This window comes from Phytophthora ramorum (assembly GCF_020800215.1).
Source record: "Phytophthora ramorum isolate Pr-102 chromosome Unknown Phyram_PR-102_s0016, whole genome shotgun sequence".
Taxonomy (NCBI): domain Eukaryota; phylum Oomycota; class Peronosporomycetes; order Peronosporales; family Peronosporaceae; genus Phytophthora; species Phytophthora ramorum.
This window is the reverse complement of record NW_027150662.1, coordinates 1,420,520-1,443,519: the sequence shown is the minus strand read 5'-3', so window position 1 is coordinate 1,443,519 and position 23,000 is coordinate 1,420,520. Positions and strand designations below refer to the sequence as shown.

Below are 23,000 nucleotides of genomic sequence, written 5' to 3'. Positions count from 1 at the left end.
CTCTTAGAGGCGGGGGCACGACGTGCCGGTGCGGGCCATTCACTTGGGCGGGTCTGGACTGAGTTCGAGCAGAAAGGGGCGTTGTTGCAGCAACTAGAGAGAGATTAAAGCAACTTTATGAATGTTGTAGCAACTTTAGAGATGTTGCAGCAACTTGTGATGACTTCAACGTGTGTGTCAAAAGGTTTAGTCGCATTACTCGGAGAATTCACCATCGTCAGCTTCTTCTTCGTCCTCGTCGGGGTAGTCTTGGGAGGCATCGTCTTCGTCGCCCTCTTCGTCGTTCAATTGGTGTACACGTCGAAATTGCGAGCTGCTGTCGGCATCTTCGTCAGCATCTTCGTCTGAATCGGGTGCAGACGTGGAGTTTGCAACGGCAATTGATCGCTCCATGAGTTCTTGCTCTTCGTCGCTTTCGCCTTCGTCGACGACTCGAACCTGCCGGTCTCGCCCACGAGCTCGTTTCCGCGGCCGTCTTTCATCTTCCTCGTCAGGCGAAAAGGCTGCGTCTGGCTCGGGAGGCTTGTCTTCTTCTTCGGATTCCTCCTCCTGAAACCATTGTGCACGCTTCACTTTTCTGGAGGTAGGTTCGTCGTCTTCGTTTGCGCCGTCGTGTACATCAACACCTTCATCACGGTCACTGTTTTCTGCCCGCTCGCTTTGTGCACCGTCACTATTACTGCAGACGTCTCCTTCTCCTCGAATTTCTCGCCACGCCACGACCAGGCCCTTCCGAAACGCGTCGAGATTCTCTTCAAACGTGCCTTGCTCACTTTGTGCGCCATCACTGACAGTATCCTCTTTATGCTCTTCATCGCTTTCAGCTGCTGCGCCACCATCTTCATCTTCGCTATCAACAATCTGATTTGCATTTCGCGGTTGAGTAACCTCTCGAGCATCGTGGTGCTCCTCTTCCTCCTCTTCGCCTTCTTCTCCGCCGTTGCTTTCATGTACGTCCTCTCCAGCCTCTTCATCTGAAGAAGTTGCTGCTTCTTCAACAACTCGAACGTTGCGGCGCCCTGAACGCACTTCAACTTCCTCCTCTTCCTCATGCTCATCGGTATCGTCTGGCCCACTAGGGCTTTCGTGTTCACCTTCTTCGCCAGATAACTCCTCCTCTTCTTGCTCGTCGACAAGTTGAACATCGCGGTCAGCTCGTCGGCCTGAACGCTGTCGCCGCCTTACCCGACGTTGCTCCCTATCTTCATCTGCCGCTTCATCGTCGCTATGATACTCCCAGTGAACTTCATCATCAGAGAAATGGCCAACTGGTTCCTCTTCGTGTACTTCACCGTTTAGATCGTCCACAATGAAGGAGTCGTCCGACTCGTTTCCTTCTACTTCGTTGTCAACTTCGTCGTCACTATCATGACGACCTCGGCCACGACGGCTGGCATCTCTTGCCTCATCGTGGATGAGGGTGACATAATCGGCGACAGGGGTGTCCGAAAGCTCATGCGGCTCGCGCAAACGCGTAGTGATGCTGAGCTTCAGTCCATACAAATCGTCAACGAAACGAAACGTGTACACACCTAGTCGGGCAAGAACACAACCGACACAGTATAGCGCTCAGTGTGAATAACAAAGTTCATCCTAACAAAAATGCTCGAAGTAAGCGTACCACCCGGAACATCGAGACGCAGCCCAGGAAAAGTCACCACCCCGCCTTGAGCACCACGGGTCCGTTCCATCACGCAATTTCCCTGCATATTGTTGCCAAGCATTCCACAAATGAGTAACAAATCCCTGTTTTTTATACAAGAAGCGTGCATCAGCATCACGCACCGCTTCATCGCACACGCGAAGGCTAATTTCGTTGTAGTACGAGCTGCAAACAAACCCATCGTCGTCCCCGTCTTCACTCATGAAAAATGGCATCCCATCTGCCATTTCTTCGTCCTCCTCCATCTTGATGATGTTCACAGAACACTCCTGGTGCTCATTGTACAGTTCAAAAATGCTGGGAAACTCCACAATTGAGAGGCCGACGCGCATATTGATATAGCCATCTTCGTTTTCGTCGTTCGTGTCCAGCACCACATTCCGCGAGACGTGCAGATTGCCCTCTTCGGTGTCCTCCACTTTCACCACCGGGTATTCCTCGTGCCCTTCATGATTCTCCTCCCACCTGGGTGATCTTGTTCTGTCCGATGACCGCGCATCTTCATCGTCATCGTCCCCGTGATACCTCGCCGCTCGCTCACTAAGGGTAAACATCTTCCATTTGGCATCCAGCTGGTCCAGCTTGTGTGTGAATTCCTCTTCTTCCTCTTGTTGGTGCGCAGCAACACGTTCGGAAATTGGAGGAATCAGGAGCTAAATCACCACAACAGCAACAAAAGACAAAAGCAATCAGTATTATCGTCAGCCACAGTTTGTGAGCGCCTAGCACCCTCTTACCTGGACAAGGTTCCACAATGTCACATTGATGGAGAATATCGACGAAAGCGATGACTTGGCTGAGAATGGCTGCAAAATTTCAACTCGGCAGATTGGGCACTGCGCCTCCTCAATGGATCTTGTCAGGAAAGAATCCATAAGGCAGACACGGCTGGTACCACCACAGCAATAAATCACTTAAAACAACCAAAACAATTCCCCAAAAGAAACTCACCAGAACGAGTGGCCACAAATCACAGACACTGGCTGCAACAACAACAGCAACAACAAATATCCTCAAGATCTCTTCTAACCCCCCATAAATATTCAATGCAATACCTTGAACATGGTGTACTGGCAAATAATGCATTGGAGCTCCGCCTCCAGTGTCGCCGCCGTCACGAACCCGTTGGCTGCCATGAGAGCATTGGAGTTAGCTCTCGACCGCTGGTCTTCTCCACTCTCCACCACCACCACGTCGTCGTCCTCTTCTTCCTGCCGCTTCTCGTCCTCATCACGTCCGTGTGGCCCCTCCACGCTGCCCACGAACTGAACCTCCTCCTCTTCTTCCCTGTCCACGTCCACAACCTCCTGGTCTACGTCGTCGTCCTCCTCCTCCTTGTTTGCTGTCCCCTCTTCATTCACTGCCTCTTCTTCTTCTTCTTGTTTTTCTTCTTGTTCTTCTTCTGCCAGCATCATCATGTCCGCCGGAGCTGCCTCTGCTGTCGGCAAAAACATTGTCTGGCTTCAAAAATAACAATTCGCGCCAAAGGAGACGGTGGGAAAATTACAATACCGTACAAAAATGACAAAAATGATGCGTATCCGAATAGTTTCATCGTCGACGTAAGGTCTTGTTGCCTTTGGCAATACTACCAGCGGTCGACTAAGCTATAAATGGGATTCCGCGCCATTATAGGTAGCAGTGAGAAATATATATGAAGACTTTACTGCTCCTACAGCTACATCAATGTCCAGTATTTTTTAAAAGAATGGTGACGTCAAGTTACTGTTCTGCTGCGGGTTCACGGGTTGGCTTCAAGGGATTCGATGGCGTAGCGGATCAAATAGACCCAGCTCTCGACCTCTTCTTCGCTTTCAACACCAATGACGAAGGAACGTCGTTGCTCCATGAGATACCTGCCCTTCGTCCACTTTGAGACCTCGACTTGGAAGCAGTTCACCTTCGTAGCAACTTCAGGGTCACACGCGCTCACTTTGGCACCCTTGAGAAAAAGTGATGTGCCTTGCCGAGGGCCATGCTGTAGCTCGGCAGGCTTAGGCACATTTGCGTTGCCAATTGGGTCGTTTTCTTCGTATTGCAGCAGCAAGCGTGCATTTTGCAAGACAGCGTATCGTGTCTTCCACTGCCGCGCGTTCTTGAGCCCCTTCAGCTTCAGATGCGAGAACACGCTGCAGTGTTTCTTCACGAGCACGCGACCAGACTTGAGACGAATGAACGTAGACGCGGAGTGTTGTGTGTTTGACGAGAGCAACGAAATGATGGAAGTGTTACCCGGACTGACCACTGATGATAATCCGTCGTCGTACTCGCTTTCATCTTGTAGCGCCTGTGTCGTAGATGACTCTGAAGACGAATCAGAAGCAGTCGCTGTATTGCTGGAGACGTTGAAGCCTATAGACTCGATACCTGAGTGTGAGTTCCGCCGCAAACGCCGCCGGCCTCCATCAATGCCCACGGGAGATCGTGCGACGCCAGTCATACCTGCTCGAGTAGGAGTAAGTGCTCGACGAACGCCTTGCACAATCTCACCACCTTCAGCAAGCGAAGGTGGAATGGTCAATTGCAGCGGACGCGAGAGGCTCTCAGTAGCCTTAAAAAACTTGTGTCGAAGCTCCTTCTGCTGCTGCTCGCGGAAATCAGCAATGCGCGCGTTGAGTTTGTCCAGCTGACCTCGAAGCATTTGTTCGCGGATGACCCCGCGCATGAAGCCATGGTTGAACTCGAACTTTACCTTCACGTGGCTGCTGGGTGGTGCTGTTTGGCTCGTCGTGAGGATTGCACCACTAGCCGTCAAAGATGGCTTAGATGACGCGGGGACACCTCCGATGAACGTGTTGATCCGTCGGATCATCGCTAATTGCTCCATATCCTCAAGGTCTTGCGCAAATCGAGAAAGGTGCGCCTCGATAGGGCAAGTGGCACGAAGCATTTCCCTATCGAAGCTAGGTCCAATGGCACTCGCAGTCTTCATCAGCATTCGCTGTGATACCGTTAGCTGATCGAGCATCGTAGTTAGCACACTTTTGACTGTCCGAGGAGGGCGCAGCGCGATGCGGTTTGTGAGAGTTTCGGAGCCTGAGACCGGGGGAAACATTACCGATGCTGGCGAAGAAGAGGAATGACCTCCGTTGTTTCCAGACTGAAATATGGAGCGAATGCGGCTTTTTGGACGGGCTCGCTTATCGTTAGTAATTCCAACAGCAGCCCCGAGGCCATGAGATGAACCGCTGGACCGACGTGACGATGAAAGGTTATAACACGTGCGGCAATGGCGTACAGACTCATTGGACTTCCCGGGAATTTTGGCTTGGCACGCGTTTGGGGTGCACTCTGCACAAAAGACGTATCCGCAGCACTTGCATCGGTGCTTCGTCTTCCTTACTTCTTCAAGCTTGCCCTTCCCTGAGGGATTCATGTCTTTATCCTTGTCATTGGACTTCTTTTCCTTCTTGGAACTCGCGAAGCTGGCATGGCAAGCGAAGCAAAATTGTGCCTTGGACTTGTCACCCCAAGATTCTTGCACGTGCAGCTCGCACGTGCGCTTCTTTTCATCAATCTGGATCACTTGTTGCTCTTGCATCTCTGCGATGATTTCGTGCAGAAAGAGAGGATTTCCTTGTGAGCGTGAGCCGAGAATGGCTAGAAGGTTTTTAGGAATGACAGGAACTTTCAGGATCTGCCTTGAAAGCTCCTCGATCTCGTGACTGGTAAGCGTGTCAATAGATTTGCTCGTCGACGCCTTCATGCGCTTCAGCATGCGTAGCTGCTTGCGAAACGAGGAGCTTTCAGTATTCTCGCCCAGCGCCAAACTCGGTGGTCGCGTTCCAACAACGACCAGGCAGTTGGTGAAATACTTCGCAATAATCGTGACCAGGATCCACGATTTTTCGTCCATGTACATCGCACTGTCAAGACAGAACACCGTCGCGCGCTCACGAGACATAGCGTGCAGTGCGCAAAGCAAGAGAATACCGCTGATATCCAGGTCTGCCGGTCTCCACTCGCCCTCTTGCTCATCGCCTCCGATAGTGTCTTCATTGCTTGAATTGGCGCATGACGAATTATCTAACGACGCTCTAGCCTCCTCTTTTTGAGCCAGATCCATTTCCAGCAGACCGAGGAACCACGACGCAATCTCCTCCTCCTTTACATTCAGGGTCCTGCCAGTGCTTTCAGCAAACGCATATCCGCATGCTCGTATTTCTTCCTCGTTTTGGCGTTGATCCTCCGTCTCGGTATCCTCTTCGTTCTGGTTGGTGGCCGAACGCTCATCTTCTGGGTCACTCGCAGGGGCACAATTGTTCTCGCCGTCATTCTTCAGTCTTGTAGTGCTTGAATTGGACTCCCTGGAAGCATCCACTGCTTCGTCGTTATCGTCGCACCGATCAGGGTAGCCGTCAAAATCCGTGTCCAAGATCGCATTGAGCAAGTGCGCGTACCGGACTAGCGTCGTGTTAGGCGCAGCGCCTTCACGAATCTTTTGTCGGACAAACCTCGCCACACATGCGCGGCGTTCCGTTTCCGCCACTCTATTCGGAGCCTGCACAACAGGATTCGAGACTGCTGCCGATCCAACTTCCGGGGAGAGTGGAGGTGCAGGCTCTGATTGTGTTTGGCTCACTCCACACAAATCCATCGCACCTCTGGTGATAAGCTCAGACCAAACAGCATACGGCTTCTTCGTGACAAACGGGTTCGCTGTACCAACCAAAACCTGGTAGTCCCCTGCTTCGGGGCTTGCCAAAGCTGATCGAAGCAACACGGTCTTGCCCACACCGATATCACCTTCAAGGATAAAAGCACCACCGGGAGCAAACCGGTTAAGGCGTGAGCACTTATCCAAAAGTGCCGCACGAAGTTCAATGAAGCTTTCGCTCTCGACAAGTTCTTCGGCAGGTAGGCATTGCCGCTCAGCTCGCAGCGAAAGTCGTCGCTGGGCGTCGCGCACCTGCACGCGATGCATGTTTTCCATCAAGTTTTGAATCGGCGCTGCTCGGCTCACAACAGACAGCGCGTTGGCACGCCCTGCTCGACCAATAATGCCTTCCACAGGCCTAACAGAATTGGGCTTGGGCTTTCGAGAGGACTGTTGGGTGGACGACGATAGATGGTAGTCCAGCAGAATGGACATTCGTGGATACGGTCGGTGGATCTTGATGCTTTCATTCTTGCCCTTGACCATGATCTCCGGTCGCATCTCGAAATGCAGCACGTCCTGGGTATATATTTTGGTGGCGGCATCTGTGATCACCCCACCGCCCTCCGATTTTGCGCGTTGCATGAGGCGAGCTGAGAGGTTCACGATGTCTCCCAGCACGGTGTATTCACGCCGGTTTCCTTGGTGGCCCACAACCCCACACAACGCCGTTCCTGTCGTGATGCCTACTGAGGCCTTGAGGTCAGTATTTCCGAGAGATGCACAGATCGCGAGAGATGCCAAGATGCCGCGAATGGGGTCATTTTCATGAGTCACTGGCGGCAATCCAAACGCAGCAATAACTGTGCTGCCTTTATCATCCACGAGGAACTTATTGATGGTGCCTTCGTAGTCGTACACGCACTTTTGCACACTGGAAAATGCGTCCTGGAGTCGCTGCAGCTCCTTTGCTCCAAGCATTTGTGCTAAGTCCTGTTCACTGATACAAAGAAACACCAAGCAAACATCAGTTAGCCTCGGAGCCGTACCTCATCCATGTTGTTCAGGATAAGGCAGTTCGTACCTGAAGCCGAGATTGATAAATAATACTGTGACGTCCCTGAGTTCAGATCCCCAGAACTCATCGTGCGCGTCGAGATAGGGCCACACCGCCCGAGAAACATATTGCTTCATACGTGTATGCAACAGTGCGTCGTGGCGAGTGAACGATGGCCGTCTCGAGCAGATCTTCACCGGTTTGTTCACGCCTGTTACCTTGTGGAAACAGTTGCTGTCACTGCCATGCCCTTGAACGGGTGCGCCATCGAAAAACCCGCTAACCCGCTTCCAGCACTCACTGGAGCAAATCACATCTCCCGCTTCAGCCTGGTGCTCTGCACTGAAGGCCTGTTCCAGCGCGGGCCCAACCGCAACATACTCGATGCGAGTAGTGGCCCCATCACTCTCGCCTCCCAGGTGGGCGATCGTGGCCTCGCCGATCCCTACGCCCACCTTGACACTCAGCACCACTCCTCTGGCCAATTCGGCCTCGTGCAAATGGGACTGTATCCGCAGTGCGCACTGCAGCGCGCGACGGAGCAGACTGTCCAGCGTGTCCTCCTTGCTCTCTGGCCAGAAGATGAGCATGGCGTCACCTGCAAACTTGAACACGTCTCCGCCGGCGCTGGACACGAGTCGCAGCAGCTGCTCGAAGTACGAGTTCAGGTGCTTGCCCAGGTCCTCGGCGCCCACGGGCCCGCGCGCCGCCAGCGACTCCGTCATGGCCGTGAAGCCTGACACGTCCGCGAACATGCTCACGACCGTCGTGCGGTGCGTCGTGGGCATGGGTAGCGGGTGGTGCATGTCCTGTCGCTCCAGGTGGCGACGCACCACGGCCGGCAGATAGGCCGTGAGGCGCATGTCCAACTCCTTGCGTAGCATGCCAGAGCTCGCCCGGTCGCGGGCCGCCCTCGTCTCGTCCTCCTGTTGCTCCACCATCGGCGATCTGTGTATGGCCTCTTAAATATAGGCAGCCTTGCAGGCTTCGCTCTCGTCGCCTTGCGCACTCGGCGTCCAAATAGGAAATGGCGTTACTCGATGCGGAAACCGCGGGTTGAAGGACGTTCACTCTGACCTTATCCCTTGCCCTTGCGCGCTGGGGCAACAATGGCCGGTTGGTCTTCCATGGAAGCGAGCTGTCGCAGTGCCGGTGACTCTGATAATGCGGAGAGCTGCGCGACAACCGCACGACTGTCAGTGCGGCGCTGGCCTCGAGCCACGCGGCGCCTCCATTTCGACGTCGAGGAGTTATCATTTGACGAAAGGCCGCGTCTGTGACGTGTGCACACTTGGAAACTGAAGCGACGATCAGGGCAAGAGTTCGGATCAAAATCCACCGGCTACATGTTCAGCTTCCGCCGTGTAAGCTCAATTAGGGCCCCTGAGGTGGCCCCGCGATCGGCAACGCCACCCGCCAGACAGCCCCGTGGCCAGAGACAAAATTCCCATGCTGCGAGGAATGCCGCAGCTGACCACGAAATGCCCCGTTGTTCGATATAAAGTTGGCTGCTTGCACCATGTGCAGCGGCGTAAGGCACTCGCGTGTGGAGACCTGGAATGTTCCCTCGACGCTTTCATGGAAACCAGGCTCTTGCCAGCAGCTCCGCCCACATCAGGGTAATCGCTAGTTGATATTGTTCCTTTAAAGTTATGCGGACGTCTGACGCCACGAAGCGATCTCGTCCTTGGTCTGCTGCGAGGTCCCGACATGCTCGTGCTCGTAGCCGAAGCGCAGGCGGCAGCTCTCCACGCCGCAGTCGAAGCCCGTCTCCTCCTCGTCGACAACTTTCTTGCTGTTGGCGCGGCGTCTGTTCTGAGAAGTTTGACGCTCACTGGTCAGCACACTGCACTTGGCCAGCCATGGCAAGAAGCGCGCCTCCCAGAGCACCTCGAGCTCCGTGAGCAACGCCTTTGGGTCCAGCACAATGGAGTCCACGCGCTCGCCACGGCGGAACGCCGCCAAAGACGGCAACGAGGAGAGCCGCAATTGTCGCAACTCGTCGTCGTCGCGCTCGCAGCTCGCCCTCACCACGTAGAACTTTGTACCTAGAAATCGCCGCGCCACTGCAGCCATCTCACCGCGCATAATACGCAAAAATCCCGACTCCTCGCAGCAGTCCACCACGAGCACTACACGGGGCACTTGTGGCTCGTTCTGCAGCTCCTGTGTTAGTTGCAGCAGCCCTGCATCCAGCACCACGCCGTACCCGTCGACCGCATCCTGTGCCGCTTGCTGGAGCTGCTGACGTCTCGCTGACAGCATGGCCTCCACGCCAAACTCGTCGTCGCTGTCGTCAAAGTCCGAGTCCGATTCGAGCGGAGGCTGTGGAGCGACCACCGAAGGCTGAAGCGTTGCGGAGCTAGTGACCGGCGGTTGGAACAGCTGCTGGCGCATCCGCACAGCCCCGGACGTGCGGTCATGGGCGGTGAGCACGGCCTTGAGCTGCATGGCCTTCTTGTACTCGTGCTCGTCGCGCTCGCAACACGAGGCCAGCGTCGGGTCGAACGCCAGGTCCTCCAAATCGTAGGAGTCGTCCTTGTGGTCGTGCGCGTGGCCGTCGTGTGCGCAGGAAGCGCCTTGCTGGGCAGGTGTCATCGCCGTCGCCATCGCTTCCGGATAATGATCCGCTTGAGTTGCAAAAGGTGGTCAATCACGCCATGTGCAACTCAAGCCCGACACATGCGAAAAGGCAGTCCTCCTGAATATCGGCTACAACTAACTGTTGTCGTAGTGTATTGAGACTTCTTCTAGAATTTCGCCAACTACAGTGTCTACCGCACGGGAGATGGGTGCATTTAATTCTGCTTGCACTGACGCGATTGGCTGGAAAATCGGAATCCCGTCCATCTGATTGGCGAAAAAAAGTACGGCCGCCCTGGCCCAGTCATCCTTTTCGGCGTCGGAATCCGCTGCTGGCCTCACACTCGAAAGCCCGGAGAACGAGATCAGCTGCTCGTTGACGTCGCGTCTCGGTCTGTGCCACACTCTGTAGATCTCCGTCCCTGCTCCCGGTCGTACCGCCATCTCAGTCTTTACGCGGCGCGTCTTCTCGTTCAAGTTGCAGTCTCCTTCGTGCTCTAGCGGCTGAGAAGATCCCTACACACAGCTGACCATGCAGACTTCTTCATTGACGTCGGCGCGCGTGGCGCGTGTTGCGCTGCGCCGCGTCTCCAACAGCCTACAGAGCCGCAGCCACATGCAGCGCGGCGCGTTGAGACGCTTGGTGCGCTCCACGAGCTCTCTGGCGCCCGAACCGGCGATGGCCGAGGAGGAGTTCGAGCCGCTCCTGGAGAATGTGGCGCCGCGCCGCCTTGCAGAGGCGGATTGGGCGATCCGCGCCCAGCAGCTGATCCCTCGCACCACGATGGAGAAGCCGTACGAGCTTGCGCCGCTCACGCTGGGTCTCGAGGAGTTCATGAGCAGAGCGGAGCAGGAGCTGTCCACCCCGGCAGAGATCGCCAAGAGCGCACGCTCCTTTATGTCGGACGAGGACGTGGATAAGTGGCTACATGATTTCACGCTCCCCAATGATCAATTGGCCAAGTGCGCCACACCCCAAGAGGTCCAGGAGCTTCGTCGTCGCTACGCGCGGCAGCTGAGGCTCGAGTGCTCTGTGTACGAAATGGCCATGGACAAGTACTCATCGTCACACGAGAAGGTGCGGCAGCTGGGCCGCTCCACCGAGACCAACGCCGCCAAGGAGCTCATCCGCAAGTGGATGCCCCAGACCGAGAAGTACGTGGACGCAGAGCAGAAGAAGATCAAGGCAGGGAAGCACAGTACAGACAGCAACATCTACGGACCAGCGCTCATGCTGCTCAAGCCCGACGTGCTTGCGGCCACTGGTATGAACATTATGCTCAACATGTGCCTTATGGAGGCCAAGGGACCTAAGTTCATCAAGCTGGCGCTTGCCATGGGCAAGGCCGTGCAGGAGGAAATCATCACACGAAAAGAAGCCATGGCCAAGCGCAACAATGGCGATGCAGACAAGTTTTACCTGAACGCGACAGAGTACATTAAACTAGAGAGCCTCAAGACTCGCATGAAGGACTACATCGACACTGTGGGCGGGTGGGACAAGCGCCTGCAGCTCAAGGTTGGAGCCGCGGTGGTGGACTGCATTCAGCGCACGTGCTATGTGCCGAATGAGTTCGGAGACGTGTCCACGCCGGAGCTCTGCGCAGCGAAGGGCCTGCCTGCGCCTGAGCCGGCCTTTATCCACAACTATGTATTTGACCGGAACCGTCGCGCCGGCGTGATCCAGATCCACCAGAAAATGGCCGACACCGTGTTGGCGACGTCTCCTGATGCGAATGTATTGCCGTGGACGGCGCGCTACCTGCCGATGCTTGTGCCCCCGCGTCCGTGGGATGGCATTGTGAACGGTGGGTATCTGAAGCTGCGCACGAAGATTATGCGACAGCGTGACTCGGCTTGGCAAATGGACTGCGTTCAGCGTGGCGACATGGGCGGCATTCTAACAGCCCTGAACCTCATGGCTGATGTGCCCTGGGTGATCAACAAGGAAGTACTGAACGTTGTTCTCCAGGTCTGGGAAGACGGTGGCAACTTCGGTGACCTGCCCACGCGCACAGATGTACCGCTCCCAGACCCCGAAAGCCCCGAGTTCAAGGAAGACCCCGCTCTTTACTACAAGAACGTTCGCAAGGTAAAGCCCCCCTATCTTTGTCTGAATTTTGCATGTTTGAACCGCAACAGAATCAAGCCCACATGATGACACCCTACGTCATGTGGGTTCAAACTGCTTGCAAAAGCAAGCGGTTGCTGCTTGGAGGCTGGTGGGTATTTGACATCCCTTGAGCCATCCGAGAGGCTCCAACTATGGAGCTTTGTGACCCACACTCCTTATCCCCAAACTTGCGATGTGTATATGAAATAAGCGAGATACTTACAGACTGGTATGATTCTGAATCGTGTAGATCGAGCAATTGAATCGGGAGTTCCACTCGCTGCGATGCGATACTCTATACAAGCTTCAGGTGGCCGAGGAGTTTAAGGATGAGCCCGCGCTGTACTACCCGTACAACATGGACTTCCGCGGCCGCGTGTATCCGATCCCGCCGAACCTTAACCACTTGGGATCTGATCTTTCGCGTAGTTTGCTGATCTTCCGCGACCGCAAGCCGTTGGGCGAGCACGGTCTGCGCTGGATGAAGATCCACCTCGCAAACGTTTTCGGTGTGGACAAATGTTCGTTTGACGAGCGTGTGGTGTTCGCTGACGCGCATCTGGATAAGGTTATGGCGTCCGCGAGTGACCCGCTTGGTGAGGGCGATAGTGCGTGGTGGAAGGGTGCCGACTACCCGTTCTTGGCTCTGGGCGTGTGCTTCGAACTGAAGCGCGCTATCGAGTCTCCTGACCCGACTCAGTACGAGTCGAACATCCCCATTCACCAGGATGGCTCTTGCAACGGTCTTCAACATTACGCTGCTCTGGGTCGTGACCGCCGGGGTGGCGAACAGGTGAACTTGGTACCAGCTCCACGACCGAGTGATGTGTATATGGGTGTGGCAACGCAGGTCATGGCTAAGGTGGAACACGACGCTGAGGTGGATTTGCCTTCCGTCGAGGAGGTGCGCGCGATGATCGCTGACGTGCCTGATGACAACTCGCAGGAATCGCTTAGCCGCAAGACGAAGCTTCGTACACTTCTGGATCAGGCTCAGAGGAAGAAGAACGCTCAGTTCCTCCACGGCATCATTACACGTAAGGTGGTGAAGCAGACGGTGATGACGAGTGTGTATGGTGTGACGTACATCGGTGCCCGCAAACAGATCTCGGCACGTCTTCACGAGACGTTCCTCACCAAGGGGCATATTATGGATGAGAAGCTGGAGGACGATATTTACCATGCATCCTGCTACTGTGCCGAGCTGACGATGGGCTCGATGGGAGACCTGTTCAACTCCGCCCGTAGCATTATGGCGTGGCTTGCCAAGTGCGCCGCGAAGGTGGGCGAGAGCGGTCAGCCTATGTCGTGGATCACGCCCCTGGGTTTGCCTGTGGTGCAGCCGTACCGCAGCAAGTCGACGAAGCAGGTGCGCACCAAGGTGCAGCACGTGCTAATGGTGGACAACGAGGGCCGGCCGGTGAGCATCGGCCGCCAAAAGTCTGCGTTCCCGCCCAACTTTGTCCACTCGCTGGACTCGACACACATGATGCTGACGGCGCGCCGCTGCCTCGAGGATGATAACATTGCGTTCGCGGCCGTGCACGACAGTTACTGGACCCACGCGTGCTCCGTTGACACTATGAACCGCCGACTGCGCGAAGAGTTTGTGGGCCTGTACGAGCAGCCGCTGCTGGAGGATCTGCTGACGGAGCTGCGGTTGCGCTTCCCGGACATGGAGTTCGACGACGTGCCTGAGCTGGGCAACCTGGATCTCCACAGTGTGCTGGAGAGCCCGTACTTCTTTAACTAAGTTCTCGTGCAGTAGGGCTGGCCAAGTAGCTATTTTATGACCCTACGCGGCGTTGGGTATGTCTAGAGTGTAACAAAGTTCAATCAGAGCCGAGCTTGACCAACTTGTCAACCTTTCTGTTGCTGCTGGTGGTCTCGTGACATGCTTTGGTGGCAGTGCTTCAAGTCTGCACCTGCGTGGTACTTTCGTTAATCACCGGCACTTACACATCGTTTAACAAGGTAGCACGAAAGTGGTTGAACTTTGAAAATCGAGAGCGCGAGCCTGTTGCATGTTGAAGCTGTCGTTCACGATTGGTGAGCGAGTCACCAACTCAATAGCAAAACGCTCGGACTTGTGAGGCCCTGGAGCTTAAGGCCTTACACCATGGCGTGAGCGAGTTGCACGTTGAAGCGCGACTGGAGACTCACGCACGTTGAAGTGCTGGCCGGAACCCCAGCGTACATGGCAGCTTCAACGAGAGCCGATGCGAAATGGAGGCGCCAACAACGAAAACGCCGTGAAGAAGGCTGACCAGAAAAGCTTTCATGCTCACTCTCCAATTCACCCGGTGCCCCTCCCATCACCAAGTCTTTCAAGCCTCCTTCTTTACCAACCCCGCCGCCATGCTGCGTATCGTGTCCCGCTTCAACCAGCCTGCTCGCCGCGTCGTCCAGACCTCCAGCAAGTCGCTCGCTGGCGCGCACAACATGCAGTGCCGCTGCGGCAACTGCGCGCAGCACGCTATGGGCTGCACATGCCCTCGTTGCCAGTCGCGCTCGTTCTCGGTCAAGTCGCAGTCGCACTACGACATCCCCAAGACGCAGACGGCCGTCATCTTCGACAAGACCAGCGCACCTCTCGAGGTTCGCAAGGACTGGCCCGTGACGCAGCAGAAGGACCTGAAGCCCGGCGAAGTGCTCATTCGTCTCGCCTACAGCGGCGTGTGCCACTCGGACCTGCACATCTGGAAAGGTGACTTCCCCATGGACCCGAAGCTGCCTCTGGTCGGAGGACACGAAGGTGCTGGCTACGTTGCTGCCATCGGGGACCACACGCGCTCGCACCTGCAGATCGGCGACGCTGTTGGTGTCAAGTGGATCGCCAACTCGTGTCTGGGTTGCGAGGACTGCCGCAAGGGCTACGAGCACACGTGCACGCAGGTCGACCAGCACGGCTTCTCGGTCGACGGTTCTTTCCAGCAGTGGTGTGTGTCGTACGCTGACCACGTGACTCCGATCCCTACGGAGCTGCCCATGGCTGCGGCGGCTCCGATCCTGTGTGCCGGCGTGACGGTCTACAAGGCGTTGAAGGAGATCGGAGGTGTGTGTGGTGACTCCGTCGTGATCCCGGGCGCCGGCGGTGGTCTCGGTCACTACGCTTGCCAGTACGCGCGTGCCATGGGCTACCGCGTGATCGCTATCGACACCGGCGCCGACAAGCGCAAGCTTGTTGAGTCGTACGGCATCAAGGACTTCATCGACTTTAAGGACGGCAACGTCCGTGAAAAGGTTTTGGCTGCAACTGAAGGCCGCGGTGCACACGCGACGGTGGTCGTGGCGTCCAACCCCGAAGCTTACAACGACGCACTTTCGTTCCTGCGTCCACACGGCGCAGTGGTGATGGTTGGTTTGCCCAAGAACGCGACTGTCACGGCCGATGTCTTCGGCTCCGTCTTGAACGCGCACCGCATCATCGGTTCGTACGTGGGCAACCGCCAGGACTCGATCGAAGCGTTGAAGGTGGCTGCTGGAGGCGATGTGTCCACGAACTACTCCATCGAGAAGCTGGACAACCTGCCGAGCGTTTTCGAGCGCATGGAAGCTGGCAAGTTGGCCGGCCGCGTCGTGGTGGACTGCGCGTAAGATCTGGCTTCGCTTGGGACCAAGGTTGTATAGCACGCTGTGAAGGTGTCCTTGGTCGTTATCTGTAGTGTGTGTATGAGTTGCAATGAACTGCTTCGAGGCAAAAAGCAAAGCAACGACCCTTTTCGCGTGAATCACTTGCCCTTGTCTTTGCCTGCTAATACATAATCTGAGTCGACATCTGCAGCATACTTTCCTCTTCACCACGAGTCTGTGCGTCCTCCTTGAGCGCTACCCACTCGTCGAACCGCTTGATGTTCGCTCGGGGGGCTGCATACACGTGTTCGTAACCTGGAGTTTGCAGTGCTCGCTCGAACTCTTGTCGTGCTTCACTAAGGTCACCTTGTCTGACCAAGCACACACCGGCATTGTTGTGAACGTGGCAGCTTTCTGGCCGAAGCTCCAGCAATTTCATGTACCCTTCACACGCCAGGTCCATTTTGTCCAGCCACACGAGCAGTTTGAGACGCTGGAGATCCGATTTGAGCGTGCCTCTGGGCGTGAAATAGAACGACAATTCCCAAAGATGCCGACATTCTTCATCTTCACGGGTGCATCGACTACTGGTAATAAAGTGCGTAGCCTGCTGGTCTAATATCCTCCAATCTGTCGGATCCATCCTGGCCATGAAGCACTAAGGTCAGCCCCAAAACCACAGCCAAACCTACGAGCTTACAAATAACGACGTACCGAAGTGAGTACCTGAGAAGAACGTCTTCATTTCGCCAATTATTCATCAAGCCTGTCGAGATGTACAGCCAAGTTCCCGCGATGAGGAGAACAACACTCGTGCTCACGAGCCTTTGGCGGTCTGGCATTTTTGGGTGATGGTCGTCTCGATTGTGGACGTGCTCGGGTTTTTCATCTTCCACCGCCTTGACATTGTTGCACGAACTGCCAAAGAATCGATGTGCCAACAAAGAACCCCCATAAGGAACCGCAACAATGCTGCAGAAGTACGCGTACCGATCACATCCAGCAGAAACCATGCCGTGCTGGATGAGACCCGATACGGGTAGCACCATGATAGTAAAATATGCCAAAGCTAGCAGGTGCTGCGGTGCACATCGATGCTGGAACAGCCAGAGGGTGAACAACACTAGTGCCACCAGAACCGATATGGATAGTAGATAGTCCGCGTTGGCCATGCTCAGCTCTCCTGGGCGAATTTGGTAGTGTGGCCGCAGCTTCGTAGGCCACAGTATCTGACGCACGATCCAGGCTGGCATTGCCATCGCTTTGATCACTCGCTCCGTTAGCGTCAGTGACAACACGTCAGCATCACGATGCATTCCTTGGTAGTTCGACATCAACATAACAGCAAGAAACGTGAGAAGGGTAGCGGCCACGGGTAGTTTTCCAGCGACATACGACCAGAGATGGTTTGCACCGAGTCTGGGAAGGTGAGGCTGCAAAGTCACAAACACTAGAACGTCCACAAGGAAGAAACCCGCCGGCAGGAGGATACACACACTCTTGGACAGCAACGCGCTCAAGTAGAATACTACAAAAACAAGCGTTAACTTGGACCAAGTCTAGGATATCCATGCTTGGCACTACTTACCACAACACAGAAGATCACTCCGTCCGTGGCCACTGAAAATACTCGACATCAGCACCGTCTTGACATTTCTCTCGTCTATCGCCACCTCACACAGCTTCCGATACACTGCTCGCACGTAGACATATAGCGCGAGGTTGCTGAACAGCGCACACTGCGCGTACGGCTGCGCAGACGGCCACCCCATCACCTCCACGTGCACCGGGTGAATAGCAAACACCACTGCACTGATGCAGCAGCCGAGCCAGTGTCGTCTCTCTCTCTCTCGCTGCAATTCTCCATCTACTGCAGCGCCCGACATGAAAGCCGACAGGATTTCCTTCACGTCCAGCAGCACCGCCGAAGCTCGAGCCAGCACGGCTGCAGCCGTGAAATGAAATGCAACCGACACAAGGCGGATATACCACGAGTCAAGACCGACAAGTTGCACTTCGATGGCCTTGACTAACCAGCCGAACGGCTCGTACACGTTGATTTTCGTCATGGTGAACATGGCGTAGAGGTTGTCGAGCCCCAAGCTCTGGATCACGTCGTTGTTCAGAAAATTCTCCTCGTCGTCCCAGATGAGGAGGAACTCCCAGGCGCTGGAGCCATTGTCGATGAAGAACGGGGAGATGTAGAGCGCTAGAGCGACGGCGCAGAGGCAGAAGACGACTTCGCCCGTGGACAGCTCAAGTCGCATTTGCACGAAAGGATATGTCGGCGACTGGAGGGGCACGGAAGATCGCTGCATTTTGATTGGCCATACGATTGATTTAACCCTTTCGCGAGTCCCTTGGCTAAAGTATACTATACAACGTCAAGATACTTTGACCTAAAAGGACACAAAATTCGCCCTTTAAGGATTTCACGGTACTCTCCGGAGACACAAGTGCTGATCACTATCCTCCCGGATGCAAGATAGAGAAAGGCGGGCGGTCCAAAAGGGCACAAAATGCGCCCTTTTAACTTTTCACGGTAGTTGTTTTAGCGCACTGTTGATTGGCTAATATCTTTTTTTCGGTGCGTTGGTCAGACAATTGAATGTTCATTGGTTGAAATCCAGCGTATTTTTTGCCGTCATAAACCAGCAACCTTCGTAGTTTACCATGTGCCCTGTCTCCGCACGATGACGCGCCCCTCGTGACGTGCACGCAAGCTCAGCGACGCTAAACCGAACCAGCTAAAGTGCTGGGTCGGAAAGACTGCCTGGCCGAGTCGAGTAGGCAGACTAGCCAGAATCAAACGCTAATACGAAGCCGAGTATGTTATACAGACCACACCTTGCATTTAGAACATCATTTTGTCGATTTCAGAGACTTCCTACAGGATGTAGCTCATTCATGTGATTGGCCTTGCGTATGCAAGTATTTTGCCGCTATTTGGTGAGCACGGATAGGTGCATACATCTTGAATTTACTATTTGACGTACTGTTTTTCTCATCCACAGATCCTTTCCCGCTCTTTGGTAAACACGGATAGGTGCATACATCTTGAACTTACTATTTGACGTACTGTTTTTCTCATCCACAGATCTGGGTGCAAAATTTTGGCGCGGACCTATGAACGGATTACCTCCTGAAAAAGATCGATATCATATAATAGTTAAAGACCATTTGCGTCGCAAATCAGCCCTGTTTCATTTGATATATGTGAGACATGCGATACCACACGCTATCCAACCACACAACCGAAATTGCCCCCTCGGCAGCATGCCAAAAAGGGCTCGAGACGATGCCGGCGGAAGCGCGGGGAAGCGGCGGCGGCGAGGGGAACTGCATTCAGCTGGCGCTGTCGGGGATCTAGGTGGTGTAGTGGCGTTTAACGATGCGTGGGCGTGGCTAAGAAGCTTCGGTTGGCACTCGAAACCGCCCCCCAGAAAAAGTTTAGACCTGCGTCACCGCTACATTCGACCGGGAGGTGACCTAGAAGGCGTGGAAGGTGTCGATTTTCTTCTAGGAGAGAGAGCTGTTCTACAATATGCTGCCGAGAAGACAGGTACAAGCCGGGTTTGCGTACAAGTTCGTGATTTGGGGCTAATACTGTCCGTGTGTGGCGTGGCAGCCGCAGCAACCCGATCGGTCGGTGGTGACGTCGGCAGCGACGAACCCCAAGCACCAGCGCGCGACCCGAGAGCCAGGCAGGCAGAGCCTGCACCGCGCAGCACTGCCGGTGACCGATACGCCGGAGCTTCACGAGGACGAGGCCGCGACAGTGGCGGCGACCGTGGCGGCGACCGTGGCGGCGACCGTGGTGGCGACCGTGGCGGAGGCCGTGGCGGAGGCTGTGGCGGAGGCCGTGGCGGAGCAAAAGGTGGTGAGTGGGTCTGCGGTCGTGTTCGTGTTTGTGAAGCTGTTGCTAATGCTGTGCGTGTGTATGTGTGGCGTGGCAGCCGCAGCAACCCGATCGGTCGGTGGTGACGTCGGCAGCGACGAACCCCAAGCACCAGCGCGCGACCCGAGAGCCAGGCAGTCAGAGCCTGCACCGCGCAGCACTGCCGGTGACCGATACGCCGGAGCTTCACGAGGACGAGGCCGCGACAGTGGCGGCGACCGTGGCGGCGACCGTGGCGGCGACCGTGGCGGCGACCGTGGTGGCGACCGTGGCGGAGGCCGTGGCGGAGGCTGTGGCGGAGGCCGTGGCGGAGCAAAAGGTGGTGAGTGGGTCTGCGGTCGTGTTCGTGTTTGTGAAGCTGTTGCTAATGCTGTGCGTGTGTATGTGTGGCGTGGCAGCCGCAGCAACCCGATCGGTCGGTGGTGACGTCGGCAGCGACGAACCCCAAGCACCAGCGCGCGACCCGAGAGCCAGGCAGTCAGAGCCTGCACCGCGCAGCACTGCCGGTGACCGATACGCCGGAGCTTCACGAGGACGAGGCCGCGACAGTGGCGGCGACCGTGGCGGCGACCGTGGCGGCGACCGTGGCGGCGACCGTGGTGGCGACCGTGGCGGAGGCCGTGGCGGAGGCTGTGGCGGAGGCCGTGGCGGAGCAAAAGGTGGTGAGTGGGTCTGCGGTCGTGTTCGTGTTTGTGAAGCTGTTGCTAATGCTGTGCGTGTGTATGTGTGGCGTGGCAGCCGCAGCAACCCGATCGGTCGGTGGTGACGTCGGCAGCGACGAACCCCAAGCACCAGCGCGCGACCCGAGAGCCAGGCAGTCAGAGCCTGCACCGCGCAGCACTGCCGGTGACCGATACGCCGGAGCTTCACGAGGACGAGGCCGCGACAGTGGCGGCGACCGTGGCGGCGACCGTGGCGGCGACCGTGGCGGCGACCGTGGTGGCGACCGTGGCGGAGGCCGTGGCGGAGGCTGTGGCGGAGGCCGTGGCGGAGCAAAAGGTGGTGAGTGGGTCTGCGGTCGTGTTCGTGTTTGTGAAGCTGTTGCTAATGCTGTGCGTGTGTATGTGTGGCGTGGCAGCCGCAGCAACCCGATCGGTCGGTGGTGACGTCGGCAGCGACGAACCCCAAGCACCAGCGCGCGACCCGAGAGCCAGGCAGTCAGAGCCTGCACCGCGCAGCACTGCCGGTGACCGATACGCCGGAGCTTCACGAGGACGAGGACGAGGGCGAGGACATGGTGCGAGCCGTGGAGGTGCCGAATCTGGACGTGGACGCATGTCGGCATTGAGTACGAGCGTAACGACGACGACTAGTGCGCAGGAAGGTGTTGTGGGAGCATCAAACGAGGCGGCATCCAGTCCGAGCGGTGTCATCGGTGGACGTGGACGAGAACGACGCACAGGTCGCAGTCCAGCTTCAACCTCTACGCCAGGTAGGAATAGAGCTCACCCTTTGAACTGTCGTTGCTGTTGCAAATATGTAGGCTTACTGATTTTATTGATACACAGTGACGGCAAGTCCAAGTGGTCAAAATCGATCGGAGGTGTATGACGTGAGTACACCGCAGACCGGTACGACAGCTATCACGACAAGATCGCCTGGGCCACCACAACGAACACCTCCAGCTTTACTCCAAGAAGTGTATCTGGGTAAGCTGGTCGCCTTTTCACCTGAAAAAGAACCCTGGATGAAATCCAAGCACTATCGTCCTGTTGGGACGACCTATATTGTTGGGCGGTTGTGTCGCCGACCACTAAGAGGAAAATTCGCTTCGCTGTTCGAGATTCGGTGGCTTGACAGCCAATTCCAGCTGGCTGTCGAGCATGTGAGTGCTGGTGTGGCGCAACGAGGCGTCGAAAACTACGAGCTACTTACAAGGCAGAAGGACAGTCCAGGCTGGCAGGAGCTGGTGAAGGGTGATATTGACGATGAGCTCGAAGTTGACGGTGACGCTGATCTTCATGTCTTGGAAGACTACGAAGAGTTCGACCCGGGAGTGCTACTTCCAACCAGTTTTGAAGATGTTGAAGCTATTGAAAACATGCGCTTTGCGCCTGGTGGGGAGGTAGAGGAGCCGGGAGATCTTTTTGAGCACCCGGATGGATCGACAACGACAAGGCTGAGACCCGAGTACAGCCATTTGTTTGAGCACTCTGCTACTTCGAGCTTTTTCGCCTACTTGCCCATGTACTTCTGGCGCCAAGTGCTGTTCGAAACCAACACGTACGCTGTTACGTATGACATCCGAATTTCACGGCCATTCACGTTGCACGAGCTCATGACATTCCTCGGCATCATGTTCTACATGGCGCTTAACAAGAAGGGGGAGTACGCGAACTACTGGGGATCTCAACCCGAAGAGCTTGTGTTTGGCGGGAGTTCTACATCTTTGGATGCTATTATGACTCTTAGTCGGTTCAAGTTATTGCGACGGTGCTTTAGCTTCAATGCTGTCCCAACGACGCTAGCGCGTGACGCAGCTGCCCGCATCAGACCGCTGCTCAACTTGCTGAAGGTCACTGGAGGACTTTACGTTGATGTAGGGCGAAATGTTGCACTAGACGAGGCGAGTGTGGCCTGTCGATCACGTCAAGGACGGCATATGATCGTCTTCAACCCGATGAAGCCCACTGGAAAATACCACTTTCGACTTTACGTTGTTTGTTGTTCGTCTACATGGGTTGCACTGAACTACAAGCTGCACTGTAGTCGCTGCGATATTGCTGATCGTTTGGACGGTGTCGTTGGGATTCAAGAGGCTCGGGCGTTACGTGAAGAGTTTGATCAAGTCTCGAAGATCCGTCAACACGTGCTGGAAGTCACGCGACCATTCTACGCAACTAATCGTGTCGTCAATATGGACAATTACTACACGTCTGTTCAACTCTTGCAAGAACTTAAACTCAAGGGCCTGTATGGCCGAGGAACGATCAGAGCAAATAGCAAGCACTTCCCCCGCCATACAATTCTTGACGAGAGCAAATGCACTCGCGGTGACTATCTCCAGGCCATATCTATCGACTACAGCATGATTGCAGCGTCTTGGTGCGATGGCGACGTCGTTAACATGCTCACTAACGCGGATCCATCGACAACTTCCACGGTGACACGTATAGTTGGCAGTGAGTCGCGCGAATATCCAGCTCCTACGTGCCTTGGCGAGTACAACAAGAATATGCAAGGAGTCGACAGGCTGGATCAAATTCGTGGTAGATTTTCGATTGCCGATGGCCATTCTTTCAAGCGATGGCACAAAAAGCTTGGTTTAGCTATTATCGATATTGCGCGAGCGAACGCATATCTGTCTCGCAGACTGGCGAATCCCGACCCCACAGCTCGGGACCCCCACCGCCAATTTGTAATGGAGCTGGCGAGCGAGCTAATGAATGGAAAATGGACTGAAGCTCCTACTGACGGTCACATGCTGTATAGAGCACAAGATGGAGACATTCGTAGAGTGGACGGAGCCAACCTGACGAGCACACCATCGGCCCAGCGGCACGGTCGTGACGAAGG

General features: G+C 55.6%; 6 protein-coding genes across 6 annotated transcripts; 2 read left to right on the top strand and 4 right to left on the bottom strand.

The window, feature by feature from the left end:
* Positions 1-195: 195 nt before the first annotated feature.
* Positions 196-3,117, bottom strand: KRP23_13162 (RING finger protein PSH1; the record flags this gene model as incomplete). Its single annotated transcript, XM_067883839.1, has 6 exons — positions 196-1,532; positions 1,622-1,703; positions 1,786-2,316; positions 2,401-2,551; positions 2,615-2,646; positions 2,719-3,117. 6 exons carry the CDS (start codon positions 3,115-3,117, stop codon positions 196-198), a joined length of 2,532 nt encoding a protein of 843 aa, XP_067739246.1.
* A 287-nt stretch (positions 3,118-3,404) lies between these two features.
* KRP23_13161 (Adenylate cyclase type 10) lies at positions 3,405-8,258 on the bottom strand (the record flags this gene model as incomplete). The annotated part of the gene is made up of 2 exons (XM_067883838.1): positions 3,405-7,260; positions 7,345-8,258. 2 exons carry the CDS (start codon positions 8,256-8,258, stop codon positions 3,405-3,407), a joined length of 4,770 nt encoding a protein of 1,589 aa, XP_067739245.1.
* Positions 8,259-8,967: 709 nt separating this feature from the next.
* KRP23_13160 (uncharacterized protein) lies at positions 8,968-9,927 on the bottom strand (the record flags this gene model as incomplete). Its single annotated transcript, XM_067883837.1, has 1 exon — positions 8,968-9,927. One exon carries the CDS (start codon positions 9,925-9,927, stop codon positions 8,968-8,970), a length of 960 nt encoding a protein of 319 aa, XP_067739244.1.
* A 505-nt stretch (positions 9,928-10,432) lies between these two features.
* Positions 10,433-13,766, top strand: KRP23_13159 (DNA-directed RNA polymerase 3, chloroplastic; the record flags this gene model as incomplete). The annotated part of the gene is made up of 2 exons (XM_067883836.1): positions 10,433-11,992; positions 12,264-13,766. The coding sequence occupies 2 exons, from the start codon at positions 10,433-10,435 to the stop codon at positions 13,764-13,766; spliced, it is 3,063 nt and encodes a 1,020-aa protein (XP_067739243.1).
* Positions 13,767-14,371: 605 nt separating this feature from the next.
* Positions 14,372-15,610, top strand: KRP23_13158 (Alcohol dehydrogenase 1; the record flags this gene model as incomplete). The annotated part of the gene is made up of 1 exon (XM_067883835.1): positions 14,372-15,610. The coding sequence occupies one exon, from the start codon at positions 14,372-14,374 to the stop codon at positions 15,608-15,610; it is 1,239 nt and encodes a 412-aa protein (XP_067739242.1).
* Positions 15,611-15,767: 157 nt separating this feature from the next.
* KRP23_13157 (uncharacterized protein) lies at positions 15,768-17,853 on the bottom strand (the record flags this gene model as incomplete). Its single annotated transcript, XM_067883834.1, has 5 exons — positions 15,768-15,957; positions 16,030-16,230; positions 16,301-16,504; positions 16,577-17,114; positions 17,175-17,853. 5 exons carry the CDS (start codon positions 17,851-17,853, stop codon positions 15,768-15,770), a joined length of 1,812 nt encoding a protein of 603 aa, XP_067739241.1.
* Between the last annotated feature and the right edge of the window lie 5,147 nt (positions 17,854-23,000).